The following is a 25,618-nucleotide window of genomic DNA, read 5'->3' on the forward strand; positions in this document are numbered from 1 at the left end:
ATGTAGTTCATTGTTTTTTCGGGGTTTTCGCAAGGCTGACACAGCTCCTAATTCGCTAATGTTGAAGGTTTGTGCTGTGTGTTTTTGTATATTCACTCCTGTGGGATTACCTCATCATAGAGACGAGTCTCTCTATCCTTATATCACTGTCTTCTGCGGCTGACTGTACAGTGAAAGTGCAGCAGTGATGACTTTGTGTCAAATAAAACAGGAATACACAGTTGTATGTCACTGGTGCCATGCTGCACGTCGCAGTCCTCGTTAAAAGTCACATTTCAGCATTTACATTGAAATTCATTGATGTCAATCCATCACTGCAATGTTTTTTTTTTGTCTAATGAACCTGCATGACATGTACTGCAAATGCAAGTTTATCCAAATCTGCCAGGGTGCCAAAGTGAGAAATGTGTGTGTGTGTGTGTGTGTGTGTGTGTTTGTGTTTTTCATAGATGATAAAAATATTCCCCACAAGAAATCTTGAGTAGAAAAATGTGTTATTTTCAAACTGTCTAAATCTACCGTGCGTATCAAAACCTCTACAGAAAACTGCCCAGTCCAACGCATTATATGGTCTCTCTGAGTTATCAGTCGACACACAGAAGCCTATATAGCTCCCAAGTTTTTTGTCTGGGAGTTTTATCATGACAATAGCGAAGCCGCCTCTGGGCCCTTTTCAGCTCCCTCATTTAATTTCCATCTCCATTGCTCTCCGAGTTCAGTTACATTTGGCATTGCATCACCATGGCAGCGGACAGTAGCCCTTATGCCTGACTCAGACATCATTCGGAGCGTTTCAGCTCCATGAGTGAGTCACAGTGAAACCCAGTCTCCGCTGCTGCAGTGCTGAAAATAGGCTCACTTTCCTCTGAAAGACGTCTCTGAAGAGAAAGTCTGTGATCTTCTCCCTAAGTGCAAATTCCAATCTGCGACAAACATACATCCCAAAATACGAAGAAGCTAAGAATGATGGGATCCAGTCAAGAGGCTAAAGGCAGTTTAACAGATGTGCACACAATGATGGAGAGATGTAGCCTGAGGTCAGTGTGTATTTGAATACAGCACTAATGAGGCCAGATTCCATCTCAGAGAGACCGAGAGAAAGAAAGAGGAAACTTTTCTGCACCTGAGAATTGTGAGGGAGAGTTTGAGTGCCAGATCTAGACTTAGTTTGAAGTACAAAGAGGCTGCAGCTGAAAAACAGTGAACAATAAACATCTTATTAGGAATAAATCTGCTGCTTCCTATGAAATGTCTGTAGCTGAATATTTTTTAGTACAAAAAAAGGTAGAGAACCACTGCTTTATGAGCTTTGCTTGTTTTTTTATGTGAAACTTATGTGTCTCTGGGACAAGGCATTCAGTGGATGGTCAATATCTTTCCTTCTTACCCCAAAGTTCCTATGCCTCTTTGTTTTTTTCTTAACTCCATCATTTAAACTCAACTAAAATCATGTTTTATCAAATCAAACTTTCATGATTGGATCTTGCAAGGTTGTGATGCTAGTCAAAAACAAGGTGGAAACAATACTAGCACTGGTAAATACAATTGAGGCCTGTGCATGAGAGATGCACGACAAAGCTCTAGAGTGGGACCGCACATAGGTAAGAGTCAAATCACAAGTTGGTTAAACACTCCCAGAGGTCAGGTAGAGGTATCAAAAAGCTTACAGGCAACGGGCTAAAGCTAAACTAGAAAAATATCATGAGGAAAAATCTGTTGGAACTCTAACAGGGAAATACAGATAAGACTTGAATGGTAACTAAACCCCCTCATCAGAGGGGGAGTCTGGGAGAATGAGACTCACACTGTTGTGACGCAAGCATGGACGAAGAAAGCCAATGGCAACATTTAATCAGACAGGCGGTAGATATAGCATGTATAATTTCAATACTTTACAAACAATATAATTACTAGACATCCACATACATTGGTATTCACCTTGTAAAAAAAAAGTAGTTTACGCAGGACAGCAGGAAGTGAAGTCACGATAGATGAAGGGAACGGGATAAACAGAGGTCTGAGTACAAGTTGTTTTGCATTTTTATATTCATTATATATTTAATTCCTCACAGGGATTTGTGTGTTTACACAACTAGCACTGTCTGCTACGAAGATTGAGATACTACATAGAGGACCCCACTTTGTTTAGGACCAAAGTCAATGCAGTGTCCCTAAAAGGATAGCTGCATGAACCTGTGTGTGTGTGTGTGTGTCTCCCTGCCCATGAAAAGCTTTTTTTATTATTATGATGGGAGGGGAAGACAAGGGAGGCACGAGGAGGGACGAATATTTCCGCTCCTGAAATTTGTAAATGAGATTTGCTAACCTTGGGCATGACATCCATTTCAAGTCCCCCGTCTGGGGAGAACAGTAATTTCTGCCTCTACATTTCCTCTATCTCTGAAATCTATACACTACGGCAGTGATACAGAGCAGTCTTTATGCTGGGCTGTCAATCATCAAGGCCTTTGTTTCACCTGCAGACCATTGCCATCAAATACTTCTTGATTCGTTTTTACAAGCAATTCAAAAAACCTTTCGGCTACGCTGTGCTATATTGAATTAATTCAGATGTCAATTACGATATTAATGGATTAACTCAAACCGTGGATAAGAAAGAGGATGATTCCAGTTCTGAGTGTAGATTGTTGTGTTTTTACTATGGTTTACTTTATAGTTTGTTAGTTTCTTGATGGTTCAAACTGTGTCAGTCAACATTATTAAATAAGTGATCACAAATATCAGACACAAAAGACTACTGTGGACAGTAGTGTGAGCACAGTTAATACATCGGTACTGAATGTGTAATTTTTTGTGATAATTTAAATTCAAAGCTAATATTCAACAAGACTCTTGTTATGTGGCAGGATCATGTATATATTAATGTGTAAAATTATGAGATAAATGTCAGTAATAGAGAGTTGGCAATGCAATTATTAAGGGAAATTTTGACCAAATAAATCTAGTCAAAACCGTCAGCCGATGCCTGTAGTGTCTTCCTAATGCAAAACAAACCAATTAGCCAAAATAAAATAAGATAATTCAATTTGTGATCAATAGCTTGAGTCGTTCATCCAAAAAAACATTTACAAAACAAAAGATATTATTCAAGGGATTGTTAAAATGTTAATCAAATCTGTATTTTTGACTTTGGCCACTGAAAATTCAAAATAGTTAAATTACTAGTGGGGCAAAATGAATCGTGTAGTGTAAATGTAACTGAAGCTTGATTCCATATCATATTCCAATGATGCTATTTTACACATGATGTGATTACTTTCATTCTCTGGTAACTGAAGATTCATATTACTCGCCTAATACAATCCAGCACTATAAAACAAAAGCCTCATGATACAACAGTTCAATATACGCAAGAGAATGAATGTGAGTAGCCACAGAGCACAAGTGTGTAATAAAGGGTTATCTGTTCGTCCAACTAGCCTGGATGCTAAAAATAGGTCCATTCAGAAGATCACTGGGAGAGGATCCGCTCCAACTCTCCTGGCACAACAGTCTGAGCTCTCAATCCACTGCCACCACATTTAAGAGATTTGCCAACCCATTGAAAACGCGCCAGTGACCCAGTCTCCTATAGCTTTCTCCTTTAAACGTCTGTTACAGTCTCACACAAAGGTGGTTAACATCATTACATGTGTTTTCTTATGCTGTGACAAGACACGGTCGATGTGATTATACAAAGATTTAGAAACAAAAATGGAAAGCACATGCTCCATAAATATATGCTTCCTTTCTCTCGTTATTCACATTTTTTTTTTGGGATAATTATCGTCCAAAGAGAAACATCTGTTGAGGTAAACACATAAACCTGATTGGGTACATAAGGACGTGCATTAAAAACGTACAAACATTTAATAACACCAGCTGGAAAAAGATGAGAGATGAGACGAGAGGACACACGTATTATAAAATGGACAATATAGAAGTATGAAATATACCCTAATAGATGCAACATGGGTGTGCATTATGTTCAGAGTAAACAGGTTGAGTCATTGCAGCTGTAAATAAGCGCCGAGTAAAGGCCTAATCATGCAAAACAGGTGAAATCAAAGCTGAGCATGCTTCGCATTTACATGAATTACTATTCTACATCTACTGAAGTGCAATGTTGCAGTAAAACCACATAATGATGAAGTCAATGGCACAAAGAGGGTAGTGTAATCAGGATTAGAAGGCAATCTGGGAGGATCTGGGACTCTTGTTGCTGCTGCTGCTGCTGCAGGTGACTGATGACACACAAAAATGCCATGTCATACTGAGAGCCTCAGACAGGAAATAAGTGTTTTCACCTCTTTGTGCTCATGTTGTCATTTTCCCTCGGCCATACTCTTGTGCTGCATGACAGGATGAAATCATTCATTGTAATACTTTCAGTTTTACCAGACAGAAATCCCTGGAGAAGAGGACTACGAGATTAACAGTATGTTTATTGCCACACACTCTGACGCTCTTTGCTCTAATATCTATAAAGCCAGCAAACGCGCAGACATAAAACTCAAATATGTATTCTATCCTTTTCAGTACAATAGACTCATATAACAAGTAGACTAATACATGAGAAATAACTTAATTACAGCTCGATCTCTGCAGCGCTCTAATTATAGCCTTTATAAAAGAGCAGCAGTAATGCACTTTTAAGTGTAATGGGAGTTTACCTAATTAGGCCCATCACACATAAGCACATACATGCGCACACACACTTAACACAGTGGTGAGAAAACTGTCATTCAGTAATTAGGACGGTGATGAAACCCTCTATTACCATTTTCATTTACACGCCATCACAGGACACAGTCGGCTGACCCACACATAGCCCAGCTTTGCTGACAGCTTTTAAAACAGTAATATCTTCATGACACAACTGTGGCAAAGCGCGGCGTGACACATTATTAGCCAGTTTAACTTTTTATTTCTCTTCAAAGCCCAGACAGTGTTCTACCATTGTCTCCTCCCGTAATGGCCACCTTATATCTCCATTGGTGGCGTTAATGAGCGCACCAACGTGGTCTAACTGCTGTAACTAATAGGGCTGGTCACACCATCTAACAAGGTGTGAATATACACTGGGGCTGTCTTAAGCGCACCATTCACTTAAACGCGGAAGTGGTCTCAGTCTTTTGGATCACACGTTATGTATTACAGGCCCCGGGGAGTATAATAGAGGTGTTTGCTCTCATTATCGCAGAGATGGTGGGGTGTCCTAATGGCGGCGAAGCAGCCAGCCATCAGTATGTCCCGGTCTTTGCTTTAAACTTCCACAGATGTAAAGCTCTACCTTACTTGGCCTGAACTCCAGAGGCCTGAGGTTGAAATGAGGTCATTTAAACGCACTGTAACCTCACCACTTGTGCAAATCTGTGGGTTATTTGCTTTCTTGACTTAAATTAAATGCATGGCAAGCGCTGCCGTTGCCAAATCTCCAAACTGTTTGCTTGAACTACCTCGTAAAATAATCTATACATGTGGCCAAGAACATCATGGGACATCTTGAAACAGTTTGCTGATTTTCGACTCAGTTCAACGGCCAAGTCTTGGGAACGGTGCATCTATAATGTGCAATAAATGCCTATGCTCCGAGTGTGGAAGAAAAAAAAGGCATTTGCTAACCATTGTAGAGAGACCAAGAGTCAGTTTCCACTAACATAGCTTCCAGCTCGAGTAAACACGGCAAAAGCGATGTTATGGATAACAAGACAGTGAGCAATACTTTTCCTTTTCTTTGTACTACAACAACGGTGATAGTAATGCAGGGGGATCATAAATTCAGGGAAAGAATAAAACTTTATGTGTATGTTATATATTTTTCCATCTTTTGGCTGAAAATAACTGACTGGCCACAGTCCATGTGTTTGTGTGTGTGTGTGTGTGAAGACAAACAATGTTCAAAACCTCTCCAGGACGACACCAAAATGTTAATATTGTACAACTTTTTCACAGCAGATGTATGTACGACGTGAGTTTAATCAACTCACATTAGACTCACTCACTCTGTCTTTAGAAAAAGATAAATCATTGTGTTAGTCTGACTAGAAAAAGACTTTCAATGTTTGTCTAAATGCTATTGTATTCAATTATATATATATATATATATATAAATATATATATATATATATATATAAATATATATATATATATACATATATATATATATATATATATATATATAAATATATATATATATATATATATATATATATATATATATATATATATATATATATATATATATATATATATATATATATACACATATACATATGTACAGTATATATTCAGTCAGACTCAAGAAGAAGGAGAATCCAAAACATGGCAAACTCCAGTCCGGTACAAATGTTGGACTGACGAGAATACCAAATTGATTATGTCAGCTTGTAGAATCTAACTTTCCATGGGAACTTTAGTTTGGGAAATGTTCCATATTGAAAACATTCCATGGCAATGACTGAGAATTAAATAGACATCTGCGATAGTGTAAAGAAACTGTCATATACAAGTTTTAACATTGTATTTTGTCATAAACAGACATGCATGCAAAATTATATAATTAAGGAAACAAGTCTGTGTTTTGGGAGCCCTTAAAAGATATTATTTGTAAAAGGGTGCTGAATTCTTTTATTGAACACTCAGTTATTTCATTGAACAACAAAAACATGAATGTTGAGTTAAATATTCTTTAGAGCCTTCCTTTCCTTGAAAAAAAAAGTCCCATTTTAACACCATAGATCAAATATGTACGTCAAAATCTCATAAAAATGTGTGGCTTCAACAGTTCAGGTTTCTAGAAATCCTCTGTGCATGTGGTGGAGGAATGCACAGTTCATGTGGGGAGTGTGGCCTCATCAGCCCTGCAGTAAGAAGCCTGTGACTGAGGAACAGCATTGATATTCAACTGTATGTGCAGCAAATCTGACTGTTTTAGCCAAGATTATGCAACAAAATATTATTTAACAACTATATTTAAGTTACCAACGTTCAATTTTGAACATTTACAGTTTGTCCCTGTTCATTTCCATGGATTCCCGTTCCTTATGGTATATTTTTACTTCAGATGGAGCAGGCAGGAACCAGATTTAAGAGCCACCTGGTGGTTTTAAGACTGTATTTTCCCTCCCACGAAGTCTTGCAGTGAGTTGAAATTTAAAACATATAGAAATGTCAGTAGAGGGACAATTTAAATGTTTCATAAAAGATAAACCGTGATGATATGAACTAAATACACAACAGCAATTAGTTTCTAGGGATGTAATAATGTACTTAAAAGCAATAAAAGCATACAGCTGTATTGTCTTAATGTTCTGCGACTGGTGTTGTTCTTATAATAGCTAAAGCTGGTATTTCAACTGAATGTCAATAAGAAATGGTTGTTTTCTCTTTGGTGTAAACAGGGATTGAAGATTACTTTCCAGTCTCATGTGAGAACATGAGGACTTTAGTCTCAGCACAAAAATGTTATCATCACGCATTTTATGTTGATTAATTTTTTATTCAATGTACAATGTACTGTTTCTTTCTTTAGTCATTTTTTATTTGTGCTGTTTATCATGTCTTGTTGCTGGAGGATTCACAGACGAAAGAAGTTGAACTCTATTAAAAGTTGGCTATGTTCTATTTACAATTTAATATGCGTATCATCCCACACCGTGCGCTGCATTATGGCTTTTATACTGACTGATTATGTGACACAATATAAGTTTTATACCATTAACTTGTAACAATGATAAGTGTCGCACATATTTTGAGGTTGATTTAAAGTCGCAGAATAAAATAAACATCTGAAGGGCAGATTGTCTTATTTATGTGCATTTCTACACCCACACAAACATGGTTTCAAAGTCAATGGAGCATAATTTCTACAATATTTTTTACTTAGAATATTTTCCCTGACCCTTTCATCTCAGACTATTGTTCTGGTTTCATTAAAACATAAATCACACTAAGATTTATGAGTTAAAATTCTCTGTAATTCCTTGTTATTGTTTTTCCGTGTGTGTGTGTGTTTTTAAATGAACTCTGGTCCTTGTTAGATTAAATGAAACCACTTTTTCCACCATGTTACCAACACTTCTCAGTAAAATGAAAGCCATGTGTTATGTATCACTGCACCCTATTAAAGGTTGTAAATGCTGCATATAAGATGGTGGACAAGCAATTATCCGACACACAATAGCGATTATAGGACACGTTTAATAAAAACAACTATTTTATATTTTGTCTATTTTAGTGTTTGAAATAATGCAGTGCAACATATCTCGTCTTGCTATTTCGCTTCCTCAAGATGTCATGATGACGAATATTCCTGTAAATATGGGAAAATATTGATGCTACACGCTTGATTATAATGAATCCAACAACATTTCTGAATGGAAACAGATTGTCCAAGTGGAAATATTTGGGTACATGTGTCAGGGCTCAACAGTGCAGCATCTGTCACAGCAGACAACAGACAGAGCTGAGGTCATCTCGTCGTGAATGCTCTCTTTAAGAAGATGTCCTGAAAAATACTGTTAATCTAGGTCAGAGCATTTCATGCTTCCACTGACAGCATGAAGTTATTATCATGTGGAAAAGCGAACGCTTCCTTTCTTTGGTGGTGGGTGTATATGAATTATACCCATGTAATCATCATAATAATAAACATTGCACTTTCAACTGGGTCCATGCACAATTGGTGGGACCCTGGCACAATGTACAATAGGAATGGGACTTTTTTTTTTTTGACAAAACAACGGAAAATTGGCACGTGCTCACAAAAAATAGAGAGTTGAACTGTCGGAGGGCGGGGATTGTGGGATTTTCATGTGTATATGTGAATTGCAAGTTATTAGATTGCCTATTCAAATAAACATCATAAAGTGCGCTACACAAATGAAGACGGCATCTCAACCAGTCAAGATCCTGCTCGCCTTCTTCCCAAACACGTGGACAAAAACTAGGCCCGAAATGTAAGATAAGTTCACCTATTAGAGATGTGCCGCGGATAATAATCAATAATATGTAGGTTAACATATTGATTAGATTGCATCTGTAGAATATTTTCCACCCACACATTGCTGCTGTTGCTGCGACTGTAAAAAACAAAAAAAAAGGCAGACAATTCGACAAAAACTCGACACGTGGGCCTCGACAATCGACTCTCAAAAAGGCGTGTCATTCCCAACCCTAATGTACAATGTGGAGCTGCACGATAAATCGTTAAAAAATCGTGATCTCATTAGAAATTAACAATCCTATTTTCTCACCCCAAAGACAGCCTTGCCGCATTTTCCCTGGTTGTGACGTCACGAGTCGAGCTAGTTGAAACACGTCATATCTCGCTTAAGCCACCACAATAATAATAATAATAACAATAAGCCCATTATGCAGGGTCATGTTCAGGCACTTTACTTGAATGCCTAATTTAATGTTTTTTATCTTCTCTTCATGAGTGCAATTAACATTTGGATTTGTGAAAGAATTGTGCCAGAGAATCCTGATCTAAATTCTAAGCAAAAACACTTCACAATTTGTCCAGAATCGTGCAGCCATAGTACAAAGTATAAATTAACATTGCCATATGTTAATTATGTATTTGGAAAATGCAAAACCAGCATTGTATGTTTCATGTATTCAGTCAAAAACATATGAACATGAACATACACATTTTAACATGCAACAAGAAACACTAAAGGCCCATTACTCTCTATATAATCAAATGCAGTATCCAGCTTTTCCACTGTTTCTCTAACTTCAACATAAATGAATAAAACTGCTGTAACTCTAATGATGTATGTCGTTTCCTGTTTGTGAACGTGATTAAATCACAGACATCTGTTTGGGTGTTTGACAAAGTTTAGATTTAATGGGATCTATTCAGGTGTTGTTTTCCACTGTGTTTCTAATGCAACACACACACACACACACAAAAAAATTATAATTTACTGTGAGAAAAAGAAAAATGACATGGTAATAGGTTTGGAAGTATAAAACATGTGGTAAAAAACGGTTATTGTGGGCTCCTTTTAGCCACTACCTCACAGTATCCCACTTTCTGATGCAGACTGGCCAACGCAAACAAACCACATACTCTTAGAACCGGAAAAGCATGTGAATACCAGGCTGCATATTCCCTTTCTCTGCTCCTATGACAACCCATTCTTGCCTATTAAACATGTTGTATAACATAAAAGACATAAAATATACAGTCTATAACCCAAAATGAGACCATAAAACACATTCTGTGGGAATTTTAAGCACTGCATTATATGAAAGACATATGATATGCCATCTATAACCAGAAATGAGACCATTAAATGTATTTACTGGGATGATAAAACTGCTAAGAATTCCACTCTTTGACAACTAGGATTCTGTATAGCTAATCTAGCACATTTGGCAATTCTGCACAAGTCTTCCTTGACCTTTGCTTTGCTGCCAAGTCATCACAAACTGCGAGAGTCAACAGTTCCCAGCTTTGACACTGAGTCAGACACAATCCCCTCGACAACTGACAAGCCTGGGCTTCAGCGTGGCGCACACACACACACACAGCAAACATCCACAGGGTGCACAATTCATTAAAAATTGAAAATGCAAGGGGCTGGATTTTTTTTAATCACAGCAAAGGATTTTCCAGATGGCATTCTAAACGGGGTGTTCGTGTGCGTATGTTCCCATGCCAAGTTGCTGGCTGACAAATATTTAATTATGAACCAACTAAATGCATAACAGCAGTGGCATTTTCTTTATTTTTTCATATTTATAACTGCAAAAAAAAAATCAATTCTAGCTTTAAAGAATCAAATATTGGTTTCTGTCATTGTCGCCTGCAGATCAAGTGCACATCTCACAGGTAACTTCTTTCTCGCACCTGTCAACCACAAAGCTGAGTGCTGCTTATACGCGTGTGCTGTTTGAGAATGTAAAGATCTGGAGGTCAACGGAACAGGATGTTGAAGTCAGGCCGAGCTGGAATCATGACTGGTGGCTCTGCTGAGTCCAATGAGCCTCTCAGGTCACCTGTGTCGACGGGGGGGATTAGGAGCGGTCAGTGATCCCATCAAAGTAATGTGTCACCAGCACTGCAGTCTTACCAGTGAGCCACACACTCCAACGAGCACTGATCCCCTTAACTGACTCTCAGCGGGCCCAGCAACTAAGGCGAGCTGACAGCGGGGCTATTTTCAGGCAAAAACCACCCCTGTTTGGACTGGGCCTCAGATAGAGATGGCCGGGGCCCATGCAATCGCTCTCCATTAGAGAGAATGAAAAACACAGCGAGGAGCCCACTTTGCCACTTTGCAGCAGAGAGCAACCTTTTGCTCATGACAGCTCCCAGAAACAGATGAGGGATAAATGTGTTGTGACAGCAGCTAATAAGGTCCTTGTCATCTGCTGCTATAGTGCGTGTGTGTGTGGCTATGTGCACAAGCCAGTGCCCATGTGTCATCTATGTTTACACCCGAGAGGGTGGTTTAAAACAGAGAAGTTAGACACACAGATGAGGGCTCAATATAACCACAAAAAGGAGGCTGTGCCTTGTTTCACGGCGACATGATAAACATGACATGCCCGATTATCCCCTGCACTTTTTAATGTCAGAATAAAGAACCAGTGGACGAGAACAAAGAGTGTCTACAAATATCCAGACCCAAACATAAAACACATTGTAAGTATCAGTCAGTAAGTGATTTTAGAATAGAATCGAATAATTGCATAAGTCTGACAAAAAACAGACTTTTAAAATGCAAGTAAATATGATAGTCGGCTAGTCAGACTAAAGTGAGTTTCGGACTAATAATTAGGAATGGCAACTGATAAGAATTTAACGATTCCGATTCTGGAGCTGCAACTAACGATTATTTTCATTATCGATTAATCTGTCGATTATTTTCTCGATTAATCGTTTGGTCCATAAAATATCATATAAAACCTTATGAAATGTCTTGTTTTGTCCACAAACCAAAATCATTGACTTTTAATGATTCCTTTGTTATCCAGAGCAAAGAAATGAGGAAAAAATGTAAGAAGCTTAAACAATCGGAAATCATGGATAAAGCTTCAAACCGATTACTCGATTATCAAAATAGTTGTCGATTAATTGTTTCAGCTCTATCCGATTCCATTATCGTTTATCGATCCAATTCCTTATGGATTCTCTTATCGATTCGTGTTTGTTGTATTAACTCTCTTTACTGATTTTCACATTAATTGGTCCAGACAAAAAAAAATGAATGTCCTGACTGCCATTATGTGCCATAAAAACTAAAAACACACTAAAAATGTCACCGACTGCTCGGTGACATTCGTTTATCCTCGCCTCGGTCATTTTGTTCTTCCCTGCCTCGGAGTACGGAGTAGCCAGACGGGGCACGAGAGCAACTTGCTGCAGCCTCTGAGCCAGCCACACTCTGGCCGTCATCATCATCATCATCATCTAAATTTGATGGACAATGACAATGGAGATTATTCGCATAGTAAAAGTTTCTCTCATTAACTAAGTAGACAGGGCCTGTCCTGCCTGGAGGGTTGAAAGTTACCTTGGGCATTAATAACAGATGGCGTCCCGTTAGCTCCGCTGCGGCTTGACTCGTCGCTAAGTAGCAGTGTATCAAACCCGCGACAGTCCTGCAAATGAATTCCATGCTGTGTGGCCAAATGTTTCTGCATTTTGGACGAAATGTAAAACTTTATAAGTGTTGTAAGTGACCGTCTTGACGTCTTTTCGTGAGAAATATAACCACACTTTAGAGCTTCTGCCTCGGCGCCATGTTTGCAACACAGTGCGTGATTTAACGCATGATTTAACGTGACTTCAGGATATAAACAGACATGGAGGCGGACTGTCGCCGCCATGAGGTAAAAGCTCTGGGGCGGAATCAGCTTGTACAAGTTATGGTTCTAAACAAAATTTTATTTTACGAAATTTCCCTTTCATGGATGGTTATTGCCGGCTTCTGCTCATTTCCCAATCACCGTTCAGTCGTAAATACCAAACATGTTTAATTCCTATGATTTGAAATCGTGAAGACTCTGATGAGTCTTAAAATCGCACATGTTAACCCTCACGCTACAGGATAATTTAGCCTAAGACAAACAAGGTAGGGTGTGACACATTTCATGAATAAATCTTTGCCTCATGCTAGTAAACTGGGACAAAAACAGAAGTCTAATGAATGAAAATGGCATAATGAAACTACCGCCGTAATCTGACTCAACCTGCAGTCTCTATACGTTTTCAGAACAGAGCTACCAAACAAAATCGAATTCACCTTACGAGGTGAAGAACACAATAAGCAGTGATCGCAAATAGAGCAAAGGTCGCAAAAATCAATCTGTAATGCTCTTTCACCTTCTCACTAATCATCATCTGTCCCTAATACACAAGATCATGGACTAAGGCTTGACCTTGGTCACCACACCGAGAGCTGACCCGATTAGCTCCTGCCCTGCTCTCAAAAGATAATACAATTACTGTACTGCACCTCACCTCAGCAGACGGGAACAGTGCAATGTTTTTGTTTTTATAGAGAATATATTTGTAACAAGCAGCTATAAAAGCTCTTTGTGTACATATATATATATATATTTAGAAGTGCCAGTGACAGACGGTCGGGTTGTGATGCAGATGCTGCGTCACCTCAACTCGTGGCTGGATATTTTAGTGGTGTTGCTTCAGTGCCTCATTACATTTTGGCAAAATTAGCACCTTCGTCAAGCTGTCTGTTGAAATGCGTCTCAAAGCACATCACTATCAATTATTGCTGAGCAACTAGGGCGGATTATTTGGTAAATTGAGAAAGTTGAATGGGAGAGGGCTGCATTATTTATACGTATGATATACTGATGCAAGAAAACTGATGCATCAGATATTTGAGCTCGACATTGCAGGAAAAGCTTTGATATGAAATTAGTTAAAAAGCTGATGAAACTGTTTTGTCTTAGTCACAAAGTTATAAGACAGACGGGACAGTATGGAATTAGATATTTGCAAACAACGATTTTCACAAAGCAAGCAACGCTTTATGAATTGAGCAAACAAAAATACACAAATTGCAAATAAAATATGGATTTAATCATTGAAAAATATTGTATTTTAGTTTGAAAATACATTTTCTTTGCGCTGTGTTTTTTTTGTTTGTGATTCTGACCATGGGCCTGAGGAAGCTGCCCGTTGATTGCTTGATTGTTGACAGTAATCTAATTCCATAGAACAGTAGAAGGAACAAGTGGGGTTTTTAAGCTGAACACCAACAATACAACATTTCAACAGTTTCAAACTGACAAGTATTTCTCCACAATAATCTACCAAAAAAACTAAAACACGTCTGAAAAACCATTTCTTCTCCGCATTACTTTTGGGTTCTTTAAAAAGTTCTCATCGTCACCTAACAAGGGTGTAACTCCCACTTTGGGGCCATAACTGTATATTAGAAAATCACTGTCCACAAAAACTCAAAGGTTTGTCATCATTTAATTGCAAGTCCCAACGGCCCTGAGTTGTTATACCCACTGCTCTAGTTGCAACTTGGTGAAGACAGAATTGCATCAAATGTTGGCTTTAAAATATATGCTTTCAATAAAGGTCAAGATGGCACAATAATGATATTATGACACACTAAATTACACATATACAGTCACACTGTAGCCGCTTGTAGCCGTCCTAGTCGAGTCACATCTCTCTGCAAAGCATCCATCACTAATTCTATTTTTCCTTGAAACAGTGTATAGCACATGGTAGTGAATATTTGTACTGTCAGATTTAGACACCACAGCATAAATATATATATATAAACTATTACGGCTTCAATTTATTTTACTTCCCTGACACAGCTGCGAAAAGAAGCCATTAATTTTCTCAACAAAACTGAGTAGTAAGGACTTTTCAATGGTCCTCATTGTTGTTCAGTTTTGAACTGCCACGCTTGGCGCTCCGCACGGAAAAAAATAATTTGGTTGTAACAGGTTCAATTTGTTGCAGTAAAAAAAAAAACGACAGCTATTTGTATGTGTAAATGTACAGTGTTTGACAAGGTGACTATTTTCAATGTGTCTGCTTACAAAGTGCCCATTGTAATTTGCTGCTTAAGCTGCACATTCCAGTCATTTGTGAATCGCGCCGTTCCCATGATCACACAAACTGGCATATTGATTACCCTGCACTTTAGAGACCTGAGGCAGATTCTGGGGCTGCTCCCTCCACGACCAATCAGCCCACCTCCACTACCCATTCATATCCGGAGGTGGGCTGCGAGATCAATGGCAAACCAGGATGCCGCTCGAGCTGAAGCAGCCAGGACTTCAAAAGCAAAGAGTAGGAGAAGAAATAACACAAGGTAATTATCTGGGCCCCAGTAGCACCGAGGCAATCTGTGGAGTGGAGGACAAGGGGGGCATTGAAGGTGGCGTTCAGGATGTCTGTCCACATTTACCTCAACTCACTGCACTCTGCTCAGTCCAGCAAAGCTGATGTAGAAGACAAAATCTTCCTCTGGCAGACTTTTCATTTTACCTGAGATCTTTTGTTCAACTTGTGTGTGCAAGAAAATAACTTCCTATATAAACTTGACTGAGAACATTTCTGGGTAATTACACTGGTTTCTGTGTTTACGAAAACTAAGTCATTAAGTGAATAGCCTTCCAACCTGTCACATTGCTGAAGCCAAATTGACTTGCACGGTGAGAAGCCATCTGCTTTTCCAGTTAACTTCAAAGTCATGACGAATGAAAAATCATTATGGCAAATGCTCTTGAGAGCATCTGGACAACAAGTCACCACAAAGTCAACAAAGTTCTGCTTATCCTGACGGAAGCTTAGACGGGCGGAGTTTTTTTCGGTTAAGAAAAATATGAAATCAAGTCTAATTGTGAATAAGTAACATCGGCACAGACTCTAATTTTCTGATTGTTCATTTGGAAGTGTACACAAAATCTCCAGTCACAGCAATTTAACATAATTTGTTTCTTCTGGTCCTCAATGCTCCTCATTTGTGCAATCAAAACAACTACAATAAACACCGGGACAACTACTCCACTCTACACATAAAGCCATAATGTCTAATCAGTCAGTTCTAATGAAAAGAAAACTCACATCACCACAGCGAGGAATAAATGGGTCTGTTTTTCATACACATGAGAGATGAAATAAACCCCGAGACAAAAGCATATAGAGTGCGCTCACATGGACTCATAGAGAACAATTATAAAAACTGCAGGATCAGCAGACTAACTTTTTCCTGTGGCCATTTCTGCTTCTCTGACATATTTCTGCTTTCAGAGCAGTTAATGAGTTAAAGGTCAGGACGCTGTTGTGACACCAATTAGTGCAATAGTTTAGATTAGCCCTCCGAGTCATCATCATCACTGGTGTTTCAACAAAGCTAATTATAGAATAATGAGCACAAACCAATACAATGATGCGGGAGAATTAATCCTATGGGGTGTTTTAGAGGTCGCCCACTGCAGTTCGGCTAGTGTCACAGATCAACACAAAGGGTTCGGGTTACAGTGAAGTGGCAGGAAGCCATGTCGAGGTAAAAGTGCAGGGACTGATTTATGACCTTTGGCTCAACCCTTGAGAGGACAACTTGACCTCATCTACCTTGTGGATTCTTCTATGAAACAAATATCTGCTGAGGGAATTGGTTTTTTCTTTTGGAATTTGCACTAAAGAAGCTATAAATGTTCTTTTCTTAAATGGAAAAAAATGTGTATATTTGGGTTTGGTGTCAATGACATTAAACTGATCCTACAGTGTGTGGATGGGTACAAGCTGGCTTGTGATATTAAGTTATTCTCTGCGGGGCCTTAACAGCCTGTGAGCTTAAGTTTGTAATCATTCATTTATTTATTTATTTATTTAGTTATTTATTTATTTATTTAACCTTTATTTCACTAGGAAATCACTTTGAGATTAAAATGTATTCAGAGCGTCATATATACAATTTGTTTATATGATGCTATTTGTACTTAAAGTACAAATAGTATACTTTCATTTATCTGCAGCTTGCTGTTACTCCTTCCCTCACAAATTCTAATTTGTCATTTGAAAATGATTCATGGACCCCCACGTTACACAGCATCATTATTCATTTTTGTTGGAGTCGCAGTTGTGAGTTTTTAAAGTCTGGTCATTCACCATAACCACAAACCAAAAGAGCAATAGCTCGCCACATCTCTCTCCTCAATGTGGTTAAATTCTAAGATTGTTTTCATATAGCCATAGAGTAGGCCTTATAGAGTGGTGTCCCATGTCTGTTGCCCTATGTAAACTGGGATTGACTTGAACACTCCCCATGACTCTCATGTGGAGGATAAAGCAGTGGACAGTGAATGAATGAATGAATGAGAGTTGGCAAGGGCCTTGCTTTTTCGGATGCTGTCATGTTTCTACAGAAGCCAGAATGGACAAATTGGCCACATTGTGCGTTTCATACTTGAGGTATAAGTTTAGTACGCAAACAAAGAGGAACAAAGGCATATTTTCTGGTATGTGAGGCCCACTGTTGTTCCCCTGCTTCCTTATGTGAAGGAAGGGGTGAGCGGTGGAGTCCTTTTGTTACAATCTGAAGTCTCTTACACACTTCCAATCTACTCCAATCCAAATTACTGGACAACCTCAAAGTTTGCATTGCTCTAAAATGATCTGCTGCAAAATCTAACCTCAAAGTACAGTCAGAGCGTTATCACAAAAGATTAGAGTAGTCGCGTGACGTCATCCTGTACATCAAACCCAGAATGCTCTATTGCGATCAAATTCCGGACTGGAGCTGGAACAATTAATCGATGAATTGATTATTAATCGATTACTTAATTAATCGACAACTATTTTGATAGTTTGAAGCTTTTTTCATGATTAAGACAAGATTTCCGATTGTTTAAGCTTCTTAAATGTGAATATTTTCTTCATTTCTTTGCTCTGGATAACAAAGAAATCATTAAAAGTGAATCATTTGGGTTTGTGGACAAAACAAGACATTTGAGAACATCATCATTCCCAGGTTTGACGAACACCGATCAACATTTTATAAGATTTTATGACCAAACGATTAATCGATTAATCCAGAAAATAATCGATTATGAAAATAATCGTTAGTTGCAGCTCTATTCTGGACCCCGAAGTGTTAGCAGGAAGCAAGCAAGGCCCACAGATACTGACACTGGGAAACAAAAATCATACCAAAGATACAGTGATCAATATTATAAGCTCCTTTTCACAAGACATAAAACCTCACAGCACAACCACAGTTAGCAGATGACATCACAAGCCGGAGCACATGGGGATTTAGTGTTCAATGAAGTGAAATTAATTATAAACCATGACGTTTGTGCCTCTGGGTATTCAGATTCTGGATACAGTCTGAGGATTAAAATGGGCAAATGTACTCTCACCGGCTGACTTCTTTAACCTTTACGCAACGGCTGACTGCGCCGAGGACGACCTCGTACGCCAGAGCGGCTCCGAGCTTGAGACTGCGGGTCAGACTGTGCCACTTCATTCTCCGCGACGTCTCGCTAATAAACAACGGCGCGAGCCACAGGCTGCCGCCCTTTTAACAAGGACAAGAACACTGGTCCACTTCCACTGATGACACCTTGATGAATAAACTGTCCAGGCTAATCGATGACTCGACGACAGCGGCAGTGGCCAGCCTGTCAACCCTCAGGTGGTGTCAGAAGCAAAAACACTCCCAGGGCAAGTTTAAATAAATTGCAGCAGGTGTGGACTCAACTGCTAATTGACCAGAAAAAAATCGCACAAACTCTATAAAGACTTAATGACGGGGGGGTCCGTTTTTGCACATTGTAGTTTAGTAGCAGTCACAGTGTGAGGGTGGGTTAAAGTTAAACAAAAAAACAAGCTGTTATTTTTAGGCCAAGTATGAGTATAAATACGGAGGAGATAATCGATTTATTGGCCATGTACGTCTGACTCCGCCTCTGTAGGTGGCGCCGTATCTCTCTATAAGCTAGTGCGTATTGAATCAGTGTCCTAAATAAAATCTGAATTTTAAGATGCATGTTAACGCACTGATTGATTTACAATGCATTATTTAAGAAAAGACAGAAAAATACCTGTATGTGTACAATAACAACATCCTTACAGCTCTATACTACAAGGTATGGGATCAAATATGCATCAATATATATTTAAGCTAGTGAAGGGGTGTTTATTAATAACTACGGTTATACTTGAGATAAATAGTTTTTTTACGAACCTGGAAATGATATAATTGTTATTTTTAACTGCAAACATCTTTTATTTATGAGCTCATAGTCTCGATACATCAGTTAACAAGCTGTAAAAATGTATCACATAAACTTTGGGGTCTACAGGCAACAACTCTCGTGTGAGCCACACAACTAAAGGATGAGTGAAGCTGGGGTCACCAAAACTTTAACCAGGGTCCGAATTATAATCTTATGTAAATCGTGATACTCTTTACATTGAAAACTACATTGTTTGTGATGTGAAATGATAAAAATAACAATGTGTGTTAAGTAGTGCAGGCCAGAGAGAAAGGGAAAATCAAAAACATTAGCCTGTGTGCTTTAGGTTTGGCCCTTAAAACTCACCGCTGTGTTGTTAGAACAGCACATCACCTGCGCTCTCTGTCTCGTCTCCTCTGGGACATGTCCCTACCGTCCATACACAAATCTACGCCCTAGGTTTTTAGCTATATTTTAACCCACAGTTGTACAATTCGACTACCGTCATGGGAGCTCGGCTGCCACGTAATTCGAACACAGACTTAAGAGACCTAAAAAAAACATGTCCTAAACTAAAGGGTCACTTGCTAAACAAGCCTATACTTACATTACATTAGATTAAATGTAATCTAATAATGTAATTATATGATTACATATAAAAGAATTAAGCCAAGGAAAACTCTGTATAGACACAATATACATTTTCGACCTCTGCACATTCTTTCCTGGAGTGAGGCATTCTGCCAAGACAAGCTAAACGCCACGCCTAAAACAACATTTTCTGTGGTTTGTAATGTTTTGAAAATGCTTCTGAGGCACTTTCACATCACCATGATGAACACCCTGAAGGTTGATGTCAATTACTGTTTGCACTAAGTTTGCTCAAAAGAATTGATACAGCAAGCCTCGACAAGCATGCCATTCACAGCTGCCAGTAGCAGTCAGTCCTGTCGACTGGTGAATGTGTTTGTATATCTGTAGTGTTTATTCTGCCTCTATCTCTAACCCTCTTAGGCTGACTGACAGAAAGAGGCGCTGGCTCCTGCCAGAAAGGCATGATTGACATGCCAGAGATGGAAGAAAGCCGGTGAGAATTTTAGTGTCACCCGCGGACGTGCAGAGGGTTCCGAGATGGCAGATATGTTTGAGAAACCAGCGTTCACAAAAGGTCTGCATGTATTCATAAGCGGGTCTAAGATGTAAATATCCGACCTGTGGTTTCTCAGTGTGCACACACGGTTCTCATGGCAACATCCTGTGAAGCCAGAAGACCAAAAGTATCTACAGTTTCACTTTCTCTTGCAGCAACACCAATGAGCGAACGTGTCCTTCCAAGAAATGAGTTCTTCCTGACATTCATCATTTCAACCCACAAGACATGCAAAGACCACATTGCAACTTTCAGCACTCAAAGAGATGCAGTGACTGAATCTCTATGTGAGAATACAAGACGTGTCAGCGAGCACAACAGACAGGCCCGGATCTCATCACTCATCACAAACATGTGCAGACACACCCACAGACACACACACACACACAGCGGTGAGGGTGTAACTTACTTTTTTGTCGTCTCTCTGGCTCGCTGGCTGCATGTCCCTACTGTGGTTGTCAGAGGAAGGGCTGCCCCCAGCATCCATCTGTCTGTCATCCAGCTCAATCTGCTGATTGGCCCCTGACTGAGGTGAGACCATGGAACGGGGCTCTGCCTGCTGAACTACACCCTGGACCTCCATCTTCCTCTGCCTAGCCTAGAAAATGTAGAATGAGATGGAGGAGAAATAAATATATAAATAAATAAATAAATAAAATAAAATACAAACAAGGAGTCATCGATATTGGCTCACAAAGGTGCAGATATGTGCAAGAAAAGATAACAATGACAAAATATAGGCAGAACCTTCATTAGAGACCTCACATGAACAGATAAACATTAAAAAAGCAATCTATTAAGCTTTTCTTGTAAAAAAAAAACAAAAAAAAACAATAATTTCCATATTTGTTTTGTATTACTAACTCTATGCACTGTGTTTAAAGTGAAATCTTACTGTCATAATTTGGGGTTTGTGATCAAAATCATAGTAAAATAAAATAATAAAATAAATACAGTATTGAGAAAAACAAATCATGCTTTTATATATATATATATATATATATATATATTTAAATCCTTATCCAAGCTGATTGTCATGAATTATGGTGGATTATCTGTTACTAAAACCAGGAATTATGGGACAATAACAACAATAGACATTTATTACAGCAATAGTTTAGCATCTAAGTTGAAAAAGCACAGCTTATGGTTAAAAGATATTTAGGGGAGGTGATTTCAGCGTCCCGGTGTTGTACATCCTGCTTCCTGTGACACTTCTGACACTCCTGAGCCACAGCTACAAACACATACAAAAAAAAAACTCCGTTCTGAAAAAATACCTCTTTAACCAGCTGTTCATCGGGGTCAGTTAATTTAGTTACCGCCGAAACCTTCGTCGCACAAAAAAGGCTAGCTGTCTGTATAAAATGTATCTTTAAAATAAATCAAAGTGATGTGTTCAAGTAGTTTTATAATAGCAGTTGCAGCCTGGTGCATGGTGCCTTCAGGTCCCCGAACAATAAAGTAGAGATGAGCAAAGTAAAGCAAAAAAAAAAAAAAGAAGAAGAAGAAGAAGAAAGAAGTCACCCTGTCTGAAGGACAGATCACACCACAGCCAGGTGATGTGAAGCACCTAGTCGCCTCATTCTGCATTCTGGGTCCATCAATAAGTTATGAGGTCAGGTGGATGTTCTCGCCTCATAAATGCACGTCCTGAAGGACCTTTTACTAAACATATAAGCACTGCAGCACACTGAGAGCAGTAAGGCTGGGCTACAGAACATGTCACCTTATCACCGCGGGTCAACGCACCTGTTGGTCCGTAGTTGATCACGCCATGTGACGTGAGGCGTGGGATATGTTCCTTCATCGATCATTACAACCATTCACCGTTATTCTAAACTACGCTGAACTCACTGCATAAGCATCAGCACAAATATGTTGCTGAAATGGCTTTTGGTCGTTACCAGAGCAGCGTCTGTCATGACCGACGTCAAGTGTGTGACAGTGTTTGTTATACATTCATTCAATTCTGATGTACACTTCAGATGACTTAAAACATTGCTCTTTGATTTTTTTGTTTACATGTCACAGAACATGGCCTGATTATGATCCACATTTACAGTAAATCTGCTGTAAAAGCTACAAGACGTCACAGTCCAATCAAGAGTGTTTATCTGGTTATTGTTTACTTCAGCCACTCCCAAGACTGAGAATGCTGTGGCCCATTTTAAATTCTAAAAAAAACCTTCTTCAGCCCACCAAAACCTCGACTATTATATCATTTATTTCATAATCATTTATTTTGCATTCTTAAAGCTTGATTACAAAATTGGAAATTAATTTGCTTATTTTTATGAACCTATCACCACGTGCAGTACTTGCATGGACCACCAGAGGGCTGCAGTCCACATTTTAGAAATAAGAGAAAGCTGTGCATTCAGATGATTGACTTAATCGGGATGAAGTCAGAACACTGCAGTCCGTGTGGACAGCACTTTAATCTGATTACAACAACCTACAGAAGTTTTCTCAGTAGTGAATGAAATGTCACGATCAGACTATTAAGCTCTGTCACATGGACATGGGAATATTAATGTGGTAATGTATTGGCAATTCATGCAAATATCATCAGCTGACTGGTGTCTATGCAAACGCAGTCGGCGAAAAAGGCATTAAATGGACACTAAGTGAGACTGACAGTGAGGTGGTTTTGAGTTTGACTAATGACGGCGACAAATGCCATAGTTTAGCGATAATTAGGTGCCGTGTGGATTTTGCACACGACTCAGTGCGCAATGGGACATTCACGTCCCAAGTTTAACTTGTGAAAAGGGCAAATGTATGCAAAATGTTAGGGTTTTTAAATATTATTTTCTCATTTAAATAACGTTAAATGAATGACAACTTCATTGTGTAGGGCTGGTGTTTCATTAACAGTGTATATACCGCAGTGTAACTTTATTTAACTTTCTCCATTAGCAATTTCAACCATTTTTACCACTCAAATAGTCAGTAATAGGACAAATACGATGGAAATGTGTCCTCTCTGGAGCTATGACTGCTTCACCATCACCGTTAAAGGTAAAGGAAGCTGAAGTTGCGGGTTGACACACCTGCTACATTGTTACTTATTCACTTACAAGCTAATGCCGGTGCTGTCACTGACGACAGGACTGTGTGTGTGTGTGTGTGTGTGTGTGTTTATGGCGTCAGCAGCAGCGCATAATTCACGCTATAAAAAAAAACACAACAAAGCCTAAATACCTCTGTCACTTGTTGGCTCCTCGCTATGTCAGAAGCATGTCAAGAGGAAGACGCGAACTTGCTTTTACATCTCTGTTGTTGCTGCTCTGACGCGGTGAGCCACAGCAAAGCGCGGCGCAACAACCGGGAACCGGTTCATGTGGTTGTTTGAAGAAGTTATTCCGCCAAACAGCCGCAGCGACAACTCCGTGCTGCGCACACACTACTGGTACAACAGCAGACGTCACCGCTGCCTGTCTGTCTGTATGTCTGTCTGTCTGTGACAGGGGCGCGTCCCCGCGAGCTGTCACCAAACACGACAAACCCTCCTCCCGCGAGCACGCCGAGCCCCGGTGTCAAAAAAAGAATGGTGCCTTCAAGTGTGGCTCGGAGAATTGTTGAATCCGAGGACAGAGACGTTTGACGTGGCTGCTCCAACTCGTTTGACATGTGATGGTGTATGCAGGAGGATAAATGACATGATAGTAAATAAAAGAGAGACAAAAATGAATACATTTATAAATAAATGAATAAATCAATCAATATAGAAATGAATGAATACATTAATAAATGGGTAACTCAATAAATAAAAGAATACTGAAATAGCTACATGTATAAATAAATAAAATTATTAATATATATATGAAAGAATAAATAATACAAAAATACAGCTAATAAATGTATTCATCAATGTGATTTTTTTTACATTACTAGAATAAGGTTTTGTTTGTAAAATCATTTTGATGCAATTAAACCATGACAGGCTGACACTGTGCTGGAATTAAGTTTGATATTATAGAATAATTCAGTTGTTATTATGTCTACGCTACTCTTTCCAAGAAGCAGTGAACAGAGCATTTATTTATTTAGCATCATGGTGAATATCAATCAAATGTGCATATGAAATTGAGATTTAGAATCACAATTGGATAGCAAAATAAAACTTAAATATAAAACTGAAACTAGTAAAGGTGAAGCCACTACATATTTATTCTGTAACTTACTTGTAAACAAGAAAACAAAAGGAGCTTCTACAGGATACATCTACATTACACCACTTTTACCCTTTCTTTAAGATATTTTACTTGATGAGGTTATGTTCTCTAAATGAAATTATGTATCTCAGTATAGTGGACTGATCAGTTTTGTATTTACTTTTTGCATTAACTCCTCTGATGGAGAGAGATTCTCACCTTCTTGAGTTAAAATTGACAAAAGGCTATTAATTTCCTTTTCTTTTCCATTCCATTTTCTTTCATTAAAGAATTGCACATCAAATTACAATTTAAAAAAATTAAGTGAACAAGAGAAGAGTACGAACCCTCAGTTGCCCCATGAATCTGTGCAGTTGACAATTCCAGATTAAACCTCATCTAAGAATGTCAGAAGCCACAGTCACATGAAGCCAGTATACGCTTGTTTTATTCTAGTAATATTCAGACCAGAGAGATCACTAAGTATCATAACTGGTAATAGTCATTGGAACAGATTCTACCACTAAATGGTGGACAATACCCACCATTTAATTGTAATGAATCTGTTGATGGTGGTCAGGGTTGCAAAATGCCACCTCAACATTATCCCAGACATCCCCTTATTCAAATTCTGGATCTAGTCCTGTCTCCATAACTTGTCTGAAGGCAAGTTGGGGTAAGAGGATTCTAGAATAAACTTGTAAAGTTAATTTCCTTTTCATTTAGTAACAAACAAATTAAGCATGGATACCATTTAGAGAGAGAAAAGAAGAGAGAAATTGTAGTTAATCAAACTAGATATTGTAATATAGATCAGCAAGCACTGCCAATGACCACAAGGTGGCAATATAAACTCAATAAACAAGTGCAGAAAACTCCAAACAGTGAGTAGAACTAGTCTTCTTTCATGTATCCATCCATACTCTACTGCTTTATCCCCCACATGAGGGTCACAGGGTCACTGGTGCTAATCCCAGCTGACATAGGGTGAAAGGTGGGGTACAGTACACCCTGGACAGGTCAACAGTCCATCACAGGACCAACACATAGAGACAAACAACCTGTCACTATCACACCAATGGGCAATTTAGAGTGTCCATTTAAT

General features: G+C 38.8%; 1 protein-coding gene across 3 annotated transcripts in view; it reads right to left on the bottom strand.

Moving 5' to 3' along the window:
* The window catches only part of LOC122786396 (RNA-binding motif, single-stranded-interacting protein 3-like), a 270,501-nt gene extending 246,714 nt beyond the window's left edge, over positions 1 to 23,787 (bottom strand). For all 3 annotated transcript variants that reach the window (XM_044052679.1, XM_044052680.1, XM_044052678.1), the window contains exons 1-2: positions 23,561 to 23,787; positions 20,763 to 20,951 (exon numbers count right to left, since the gene is read on the bottom strand). In XM_044052679.1, coding sequence (XP_043908614.1) covers positions 20,763 to 20,936 — 174 coding nt within the window. In that variant the 5' untranslated portion in view covers positions 20,937 to 20,951; positions 23,561 to 23,787. The remainder of the gene's footprint in view (positions 1 to 20,762; positions 20,952 to 23,560) is intronic.
* Between the last annotated feature and the right edge of the window lie 1,831 nt (positions 23,788 to 25,618).

Source organism: Solea senegalensis, linkage group LG20 (genome assembly GCF_019176455.1).
Source record: "Solea senegalensis isolate Sse05_10M linkage group LG20, IFAPA_SoseM_1, whole genome shotgun sequence".
Classification (NCBI taxonomy): domain Eukaryota; kingdom Metazoa; phylum Chordata; class Actinopteri; order Pleuronectiformes; family Soleidae; genus Solea; species Solea senegalensis.